Raw genomic sequence first — 10,069 nt, 5'->3', positions numbered from 1 at the left:
AGTTTGATTCAGACAGTTTCAAGGAATTCTGCCATCACATAGGAACCAAAATTGCTTTCGCGTCTGTTTATCACCCAGAGTCAAACGGGGCCGTAGAGAGAGCAAACAGAACAATATTCTCTGCAATCTCCAAGACCTTACTCAACCTACGCAAGGGGAAATGGGTTGAAGAACTACCAAGAGTTGTATGGTCGCATAACACAACAGTTTCAAGAACAACTGGGTTCACTCCATTCAAGCTCTTGTATGGGGAAGAGGCAATGTTGCCCGAAGAAATCAAACACCAAAGCCTGCGTTCCATGAAGCAGCAGTTGGCTGAAGATGAAGAGTACTGCAAGGAAACCTTAGAATCAATAAGACTTGAGGCAGTGGAGAACATTACAAGGTACCAACGAGAAACCAAGAACTGGAGAGACCGCAAGGTAGTACGAAAAGACATACAAAATGGGGACCTGGTGCTCAGGAAAAAAGGAGATCACCCAAACGCTGGTAAATTGCAACCCAAGTGGGAAGGACCTTACACAGCAATACAAGCGGGAAGGTCGGGATCCTTCTACCTGAAAGACCTCGAAGGAAGAACCTCCACCCACACGTGAAACGTCGACAATCTACGTAGATTTTACATTTGAGTGTAAGGATGACCCCTGCAAAATAAGCGGCGGCATCCACATCCCTAAATACGCTTGTTTTCTTTTTCTCTACTTTTTCGCATTCCAAGGTCTGCACTCTTTTCCTCACAGGGGTACTCCTACCAGGAGGTGAGGTTTTTAACGAGGCAGAACCTATGTAAAAACCTCTGAAATATAAAGAGGAATCCACCCCAGAACCAAAGCCCAAAAAGTCGAAAAACAGCCAGCAACGAGGCTGTAGCATTCGACAAAACATCACGTGATCACAAGGACCCTCCGCAGCTTTCATCCAATAGCTCAGAAAACTCGGAACGTCCTCATAGGTGAAAAAACACCAAATCCTTAGCAAAAGACCTAGCCAAGAGCCGGGCAGCAAGGATAACACGGCCAAAAAGTGAAAAAGTCCTGTCCTCCTCAGGCATCACAACATGGCCAGAAGGAGCAAAACCTTCAAACCTGACAAAGACCTGAGGAGAATCAGGCATCAGGAACCATATTATTTTCGCCAAAAGGAAGCGGAGGTTTAACATTCAAAGGACAGACCCCAACGAAATTCACATAACCTTCACCAAAACAAGGTCGAAGGTATCCTGCTACTCTAAGCAGACCCCCAACAAACAAAGTGTGAAATAAAAACAAAACCACAATAACCCTCGGTCAGATACAGCAAAACCAACTACCATAACAACCATCAATAACCCGATAATAAATTTTGACCTAACGGAGTACATAAAATAAATGCATGAAAGCCTATAAAACCAGGCTCACCCTACCCCCACCCTCAATCAGGATCAGCATACAAAGACCCGAGCATCGAGTGCAAACCTAGCAGTCAAAAAGCAAAAATCCTAGGCCACCATGGAAGCAGGAGTTAGCCTCACAACACCAACAAAAGTTTGTATCGCACGAAGCTTCGTAATACTAGAACTACGGCGTTGTGATGAACATCGACCACAAAGTCGTGTACAGCCACAACAGAAACAATGGAAGTCAGACTCAGAGGTCTCTGAAGGGTATCGCACGAAGTCTCGTAACATCCCTTCAGAACCTCCGACTTAGACAGCCGAAGGTTCTCCTCGACAACACTCCACGGGAGTCGAGCAAAGGAAAAAAATAGCACAATTCAGCGAAGGATCCTTCGCACCAAAAAAGTCGAAGGTTCTAATGCCAAGAAGCGGCGATCCTCCGTGCAAGAAAAAATCAACAACTCCTTCGCAACATCAAGCATCAAGAACAAGCAAGCCACAGCAACACAAAGATCCTTAGGATCAACACCACCGTGACGTTGCAATATATAAATGCTGTAGCGCGAAGGTTGTAATAAAAATGAGATCGAAGGTTGCAGCAAACTTAAAAACTTTATTATCAATGAAGAAATCATTACAAAAGTTCTTTTACAAGAAAATAATAAAATCACAATTCGACACATAAAAAGTCGAAGGTTATAGGTAGCCTGTACAAGTTCAACTCACATATCCTCCTTCGACTAAACAACCGAAGGATCTATAAGACACGTAAAAATTATAGCGCGAAGGTTGTCAAAGTTAAAAGGTGCGGAGACCATGTGGTAAAAATGTCCGATCTTTATTAACCATATACAATGTACATAACAGAAACTTACAACAAAAAACGAGAAACATCCTCCGACCTTAAAACGTCGAAGGTTCTAAGACCCTCGCACAATTCTAACATATGAATCTGGAAAAAACCTAAGATCATCACAGTAATCTCGAACAAGGAAATCAACTAAGTCATCTATACTACGCGTAGGATATTTATGGCGCCACCAGTCAATTAGATAACCCCTCGCGTACAAATCTCCACGCTTGAACGTCACCGGGGTAACGTAACTTCCTTCGACAAAGTTCGAAGGAAGATCTTCCAACGGAGCAGAACTCACAACCTACGCAGAAAATAACAACTTCAAAGACAACACAAACGAAGGATAAAACCAAAAAGCCAAACGAAGCTTTCGAACCTCCGGAAAACCTTGAAGAAAAGGCTCAGCAACATCCTCAGAAGCCTCCGCCACCCAGCGTACCCTATCCCTCTCACCAAAGATGCGAAGGATGGGATATGGCAACTACATAAACACATCAAATCATGTCAAAAAATACAAGTAAAACCTACGATAAACGAAAAGAAAAACAAAAACCTCCACCTAAGCCGGAGGCCATGAACCTCGGCGCGCAAGCGACCGAATAAATTCAGATCCTTCGCCATCAATATCATATCCAACAAACTCAAACATATCCACCAATCTCATGTTAGGGAAGGCAATTCGCCAATACTCCCACAATTCGCCAGAGACATAAATCCCTTTGTAAAAAATTGAAAGGGGAGTAATGTAATTATCCTGCGCAGGTCCTCCGCCAGAGACCTGCGTAGGATCAAAGTGTAAAACAAAGGCTTATCTGAAAACAACTCAATATATTATATTTTCAACAGTCTTTACAAATTAAAGCACAACCTCCGGCCTTACTTACAAAAAAGCGTCACATGCTTGGACGCAAAAAAGACTAAGAAAAACCTAAAAAACTAAAAAGCCTCACACCTGAGGCGGAGGAGGAGCAGAAGCCTCGGCCGTCTCTGAAACCTTGGCACCAGATCCCTCCGGAGCTTTGGCACCAGCATCACGAGCCTCCGCTTCAGCCTGGGTCGGAGGACGCGTCTCCCTCGGTGGACGCGAAGGACCGGCCTTGTCAACCTTAGCCTTCTTCTTCGCAATCTCCTACAAAATACTCATCTTAAGTAACATTGCAAAGCAGCAAAGCAAAATACAAAAAGAAATAACCAAATAATACAAACCTCAGCTCGACGATCCTCCGCCATTTTCTTCGCCTCATCCCGCCCAAACCTAATCCAGAACGAACTGATAAAGTTCCGGACAGATTTGCGCAGGGAAGGGGTGCCTTCGCCAACGTCCTCCGCCGCAGCAAATTCCTCCTTGGCGACTCCCTCCGCGTGAGAGCAACCTCCGCGGCGTAAAAGCCTAGCGAAGGAGCTAACCGCGGCCAAAGCCCCAAAATCAACAGCACCCCCGACAAAGTCGGGGAGCATGCGGATGTGAGACTTCAGCCATGCGAGGGCAGCCCCAACATCGCCGCCGGGCGGAGGAGCAGAGGTGCTTCCCCCAAACTTCGCAAGCGAGTCGGCATAGAGCCCGACAATAGCTGCAGCCTCCGCTTCCGCCTTCTGTATGCGAGTCTGCAGCTCAGCCGCAGACGTCCGCTCAGCGTCAAGCTCTCTGCGAAGGCGTTCAGCAATGTCCTCCGCCTTCTCAGCTCGCTGCAGGGCTAAGTCCCTAACTCTCCCCGCCTCAGCGATACTTGTGCGGAGGACCGCCGCCGAAGCTTCGGCATCTTCTTTCTCTTTCTTCAGAACCGCCGACCCAGCCTTATAGTCATCCCTCTCCTTTCTCAGGGAATCAACCTCCCTCCTGACGGAGGAAAACTCCTTAACCTCCTCCGACAGACGAGCCTTCTCAGCTTCCAAGGTCTCGTTCTCCTTCTTCAGAGCACCAATCGCCTCATCACGGCAAATAACCTCCCGGGAGCAACGCTCCTCCAAGGCGGCAGCCATGTGATGACCCTGCTCAAAAATAAATAGTTACAACAAACCTCCGAGTGAAAAACCGCGAAGGAAGATATAACAAAGCACAAACATACAAGGCTATGATGCTCATACTGCACGCGAAGGAGCGTGTCAAAGTCCATGCCGCGAAGCTTCTGACGAAAACGATCTGTAAAGCAAAAACAATTAAGAAAAAACATCGTAAGAAACAAAAAACCTTTGGCGGAGGCCAGAACACTAACCTCCGACCAAGGAATGAACCTCGCGCAAGGCATCAGTCCAACCTGTGATCGAAGGTTCAGAAGCACCTGCGCATAACAAAAACAAACCTTAGAATAAAAAGCCAAAAACAAACCAAACTGTTGAACCAAAAAGAAGAAACTCACCAGGACCAAGAACATCAGCAGGCGAAGGCCTGTTGGCCAACGCAGAAGGCGCAGGCTCACGCGGCGGAGGAACGGCAAGCCCTTCCTGCGCAACGCTGGCGCCTTTAGCCATCTCCTCCGCGGTAGCCAGCCCAGCAAAAACATCCGCTGAAAGATAAACCAAAAACATGAGACCAAGTCAATCAAAACTTGCAGAAAAACAAATAATCAACAAAAAATCATTACCCATGTACAACGAATCAATACCGTCACCAGCCGGACGAAGGGGAGCCTCCGCCCTCCTGATCCTCCGAACAGAGGCGGACTCAGCTTCGTCGCTGGACTCCACCTGAACCTCCTTAGGCGGAGACCCTCCGCCAACTGAAGCCACGCGCGGACCCTCAGACGCTGCAGGATTTGCCTCCCGCGCAGGGCTCGGCTCAGGGGCCTCCGCGTCGGAAGACTCCTCCCCAAGAAGAGACGCGAAAGGCGCGCGCACAGAGGAGACCGCACGCGAAGCTTCAACTTCAGGAGCTCCACCAGCAGCAGCGGCCCCCGCAGGTGCAGAAGCTACCGAGTTTGACTCGGCACCAGATGAGCGGGCGGAGGAAGACTCCACAGGAGTCTCTACCACAACCTCCGCCCTCCGCTTCTTCGCAAGTTGCTTGACTGCGCCACCCCCTTTCCTCTTCTTCGACTCCGCCAAAGCAACAGCCTTCGAGGAGTCCTTCTTCTTCTCCAACCCAAGCAACACATCCGGAGGAATAACATAATCCTCATACTCGATCCCCAATTCCTCAAAAATGCGGTTGAACCGGGGCATCGTCCCAAGCGCAGACCTACGCTGGAGATATTCCTTCTCCGAGATCTTCCCGACGATCCTCCGGGCAGAAACCTCCACACGATCAAGGAAGGACTCCTTGGTCTCATCCTCCGGAATACCCGCGCCGAACCGGGGAAACGGCAACCCCTCCGGAGGACCAAACACAGGAACTTGCACCATCTCAATGGTGAACTCGTCGGTCCTGCGGCCAAGGGGCCAGTAGTCAGCAGCGACCATCTCCTCAACCAAATCCCGGCCTCCGGAATATCGGCACGCCAGCGCAAATGCCTTATCACAAGCCAGTCGCTCCTCCGACATCTCCTGCGAAGGATCAACCTTCGAGAAAGGCTTCAGCTCCTTCATCAGCGACGCATAAGGATAAACTTTATCAACGCTGCCGTCATCTAAAGTCTTCGACGCAGCGGGGGTCCTCACGTAGAACCAGGCTCTCATCCAATCCTTCTCCCACTTACCCTTTTGGCAGTAGGAGATCTCGCACCTTGGCCCAGGCATTGTGCGGCGCGGCATGAACGCGCAGCTTCCAAACTGCGCAATGCACTCAACACCTTCGGCATCCTTCACCTTCTTAGGTTGCCGCTGAAGTTCAAAATACGAGCAGAAAGTATCAATGTGGGGCATTGCTCCGTAGGATTCACACGCCCAAGCGAATTTGCTAAGTGTCAGTATCCCATTGGGACTGAAATGCTGTAGCTCCACGTTGAAGCTCTCCATCACTTCGCGAAGGAAATGATATGGAGGCATCCGAAGCCCGCAGGTGAAGAAATCCCTAAAAACAACAGCATAACCTTCACCAGGCGCAGGCACCGTTTGACCCGCAGGAGGAGCCTCCGCCCGACCTTCCTTGAAAAACCTAGCCTCAACCATGTCAGCGATATCCTCCGTCCTCACAGTCGACTGCCCGAACTCAAAAGTAATCGCCGCCATCTCCTCAAACTCCTTCGCACTGATCAAGTCACCGACGGAAGCTTCGACGTCAGACAACGTCTCCTCCAGATCTCGAGCTGCAGCCACCTCAAGCATCCACTCCTCAAACCTCCGCAGCCAACCTCCAGACCTCACACTAAGGAAATTGCGCAAAGGACCAGAAAAATCTGACCTCGAAGGACGCGGTGAAGGAAGCTGAGCCACCGTAAAACCTCCGACAATACTTTAGAACTAAACAAAAATGCACGCGAGCAGCTCAGAGCGAAAGATGTAGCGAAGGAAGGTGTGAAGGCAATGAGCAGCAGGGGTGAGAGCTCAAAGCTCCCCAGCATCCCCTTTTATAGGGGGGGGGCCTGCGACCGTGCGGCCGTTGCGATTCCCCGCGCCCAACGGCTATAAGCGGAGGAATCGGCCAGACCGTTGCGCTTCGTCAATGCCAACGGCTAACTCCAACAGCAATAATATCCTCCGCAATCCTCCGCAATCTAACGCGCGTAGGATATCAGACCAACATAGCAACAATGATCGGAGGATCCCGGCAAAATAAATAAACCAAGAAAATTTATGACTAAGTAAAAGAAACAGTTATCCAACATCTGCTAACAAACACATCCTGCGCACCAGGGGGGAAGGCAGCAACCATGCTCATAGTCTCCGCAGCGTAGCATGTTTTTGAGCACATGGACCGCAGGAGTGCCATTAGCCCAAAAAGGGGGGAACTGTTGGGGAAAAGCTGCATCCTTCCCCCTGGTAGCGCCGGAGGTTGTCCTTCACCTGAGGAACCTCCGACACCTGAAACGTCGGAGGATATCCTTCGACGGGAAATGCTAATGTTGACAACTCGTCTGGTCGTGCAGTGTGTGTGCAGGGACTGAGACATCGGCGGGGGTCCACGAGCGAGGAAAGATTGGAACCTCCGACCCTCCCGGGTCCGAGGATGGCGGGAGAACGCAGCCAGGCCAAGGAACCTCCGACTGGACCAGGCTAAGGAGGAACTCCCAGGGTGGCCGGGTCGAGCAACCTCCGACCAGCCGGACTGCGGAACCTCCGACACCAAAGCGTCGGAGGATCCGCAACTGGGCGGAGGATCCAAGCCTCCGACCTGCTGAGGCCCCAGTCAGAGGATGAACGAAGGGTTTGCAATGTGAAATTACGCAAGTGTATTAGGGTCAGTAGACTGCGATGAAAGGATATACCGGAATATTCCCCCACCGTCACGGGGCATTTATGTAAATGTCATTGGGTTGGTTTCCGGGCCCTATATAAGGGGCGTGATACCACCGTTAATAGCAGAGAGCATTCACTGTATTCACCTACCGTTGAGCCCACTGCCCGTTGGGGCTCAGACCTCTCACGGCACCGAGTGAGAAGGTTCACTATTCACCGTACTGCTGAGGAGTGCGGAGAGCATCTTCCCAACAGTAATCTGCCTGTTCTTAAAGATAGGAGTGCAACTTTTTTGTAGATTGGGTAAAAAATGCAACTGATATGTGTGTTGGCTGTAATAAAATACAGTAGGCGTGCTGTTATGGGCCTCCACCGAGGCCTGCTAAGACATTTGGTCCATCATCAAATCCATCTAAACTCCAGATTTTTTTTCTTGTACTGAAACGGTGCTTACGGCCAATGTTGAGTATTTTGAGCATCATGCTGATGAGAAGCTAAAAATGTATTATATATAAGGGCATGTTTGGTAGGGTTTTTCTCTTGCTCCTGTAGAGGAGCTATGTCAAACGTTTTTCTAGATAAGTAGTTTTTAAGTAAAAAACAGAGGAGTTAGAATATTTTTGGTGAAGCCACACATTATGACTTTTTTAAAACGGCTCTGGCTTCTCTAGAGGAACCATTGTGAGGAGCTATGCTAAATACATCCTAAATAAAAACTGACATAAAAATCGAACGACTAGCGCTTGAGTTTATCGACAACCATTCTATAACAATAAATCAGCAAACATTAATTTCAATCATGACATCGAACCAACTGTTAAAAAAAAGAAAAAATAACTTTATTTTTAGACCAAAAGCCCTACCCAGAACAGCGGCTTTGATCGCGAAAGCAGAGCAGAGGCCTTGTTTAGTTCACCTCCAAAAATAAAAAAAAGTTTTCAAGATTCTCTGTCACATCGAATCTTTCGACACATGCATGAAGCATTAAATATAAACGAAAATAAAAACTAATTGCACAGTTTAACTGTAAATCACGAGACGAATCTTTTGATCCTAGTTAGTTTATGATTGGACAATATTTGCCATAAACAAACGAAAGTGCTACAGTAGCGAAATCTAAAATCTTTTCGCATCTAAACTAGTCCAGAGAGAGAGAGAGTGTGTGTGTGCAGTGATCGAGAGGTCGTTTCAGAGTTTGACCTTGTCGTGCTCATCAGCCGGTAGCTGCCCCCCCTGTCTCGGCGATTTTTGGAGAGAACGGCCGCCGCTGGTGGTGGCCTGTGGCTTGCTCCACCGTCCACCGGCTTGTTCCCAGCCATGCATGGCCGGCCTCTAGCGTGTGGTCGATCGCGACGGCGTCCTGGTCCAGCAGCAGGCGCCGCTGATTTGTCCACTCCGACGACCCCCCGGCGCGGCGGCAGGGTCTCTGTTGCGTTCTGCATTCCGTCTTCATGTCTCCTCCGTTAGAGTCCTTTTCTGTGGTCGTGTTCTGCACGTGGGATTTTTCGTCTTTCTTGAGTCTTTTTTTTTGTGTGTTTTTGCTCTGATTTGTTTTTTCTTCTCTTTTTTGTTTTTTCTTGGGTGCGTTTTTCACGGGCGCCGTTCCACCTACCTTTTTAAGTATTTTTTTTTAGTATTTCTCTTTTGTTTCTTATATATATAGACATAAAAACCAATAATAAATGTAATATCATAGGTATTTGAACCCTTGACTTTTTTTTATCGTAATAAATAAATACTCATACCACTAAATTATTGATGTAGTTTTGATTAGGAATATAACTTGTTTTTGTTAGAAACTTGATTAGCCGATGATCTAACTAATCGGATCGTGAACTGAAATATTGTGTACTTTATTATGCAATGTATAATATAAATAAATATACTCTAAGCTGTTCATGTATATTAGTGCAATCCTCGACGAGGGATGCCATTGGAAAATCGAAACATGTCTTTATCATAATCAACAACGAACAGACCAGTCCCTAACATGTCAGCAGTTAACTCCTTACCGCCTGAAAAGATATTAGAATTATAGATTTTCATGGGTTTTCAAGGGAAGTAACGATTCTTAATATTTAACTATTATCAATAGTATGAAAATTAAAATTACGATATATCTATGAGTAATATTTCTGTGCTTTGAGATGGGAGAAAAAATTATCAAGGCTGTATTTAATTTGCTATAGACTTAATAGTACATTATCATATTTATTGCCATGATTAACTAAAGCTATGGATGTCGTATCTTAATAAAATAAATCAGAGGTCTTAAATTTCATAGAAAAGAATAAAACTATATAAATAGTCATATGAATTTTTCCATACTTGTTTCCCATGAATATATTTGATAGTTTATTTTTCTCCCATTGTAACGCAACGACATATTTGCTAGCGTGTGTAAGAGATTTCAAATGAAAATGTACGAGATTTTTAGGACTACTAGTGAATTTTACTCTTTCGTATAAGGCCTTGTTTAGTTCCGAAAAGATTTCGGATTTTGGTACTGTAGCACTTTCGTTTGTTTATGATAAATATTATTCAATTATGGACTAACTAGGATCAAA

At 47.0% G+C, this 10,069-nt stretch overlaps 2 protein-coding genes across 2 annotated transcripts; both read right to left on the bottom strand.

Annotated features, from left to right (window-relative positions):
- On the bottom strand, positions 3,106-3,716 carry LOC110435375. The gene is made up of 2 exons (XM_021460871.1): positions 3,438-3,716; positions 3,106-3,360 (listed from the first exon to the last, which is right to left on the bottom strand). The coding sequence occupies exons 1-2, from the start codon at positions 3,687-3,689 to the stop codon at positions 3,178-3,180; spliced, it is 435 nt and encodes a 144-aa protein (XP_021316546.1). The 5' UTR covers positions 3,690-3,716; the 3' UTR covers positions 3,106-3,177.
- On the bottom strand, positions 3,704-5,843 carry LOC110435850 (uncharacterized abhydrolase domain-containing protein DDB_G0269086-like). Its single transcript, XM_021461925.1, has 6 exons — positions 4,835-5,843; positions 4,589-4,735; positions 4,445-4,510; positions 4,298-4,371; positions 3,856-4,220; positions 3,704-3,767 (listed from the first exon to the last, which is right to left on the bottom strand). Exons 1-6 carry the CDS (start codon positions 5,841-5,843, stop codon positions 3,704-3,706), a joined length of 1,725 nt encoding a protein of 574 aa, XP_021317600.1.

Source organism: Sorghum bicolor, chromosome 5 (genome assembly GCF_000003195.3).
Source record: "Sorghum bicolor cultivar BTx623 chromosome 5, Sorghum_bicolor_NCBIv3, whole genome shotgun sequence".
Classification (NCBI taxonomy): Eukaryota; Viridiplantae; Streptophyta; class Magnoliopsida; order Poales; family Poaceae; genus Sorghum; species Sorghum bicolor.
This window is presented reverse-complemented; position numbering and strand designations above follow the sequence as displayed.

What these genes read in the sequence shown, in the direction of transcription:
- LOC110435375 (XM_021460871.1), bottom strand. Translation starts at nt 3,689, where the DNA reads ATGCTCCCCGACTTTGTCGGGGGTGCTGTTGATTTTGGGGCTTTGGCC. An exon ending in CGGAGGATCGTCGAGCTGAG is followed by an intron (nt 3,361 to 3,437) that starts GTTTGTATTATT and finishes AGTATTTTGTAG; the next exon opens with GAGATTGCGAAGAAGAAGGC.
- LOC110435850 (XM_021461925.1), bottom strand. Translation starts at nt 5,843, where the DNA reads ATGAGAGCCTGGTTCTACGTGAGGACCCCCGCTGCGTCGAAGACTTTA. An exon ending in GGTTCATTCCTTGGTCGGAG is followed by an intron (nt 4,372 to 4,444) that starts GTTAGTGTTCTG and finishes TTTGCTTTACAG; the next exon opens with ATCGTTTTCGTCAGAAGCTT. An exon ending in GAGCTTGACGCTGAGCGGAC is followed by an intron (nt 3,768 to 3,855) that starts GTCTGCGGCTGA and finishes TCGCTTGCGAAG; the next exon opens with TTTGGGGGAAGCACCTCTGC.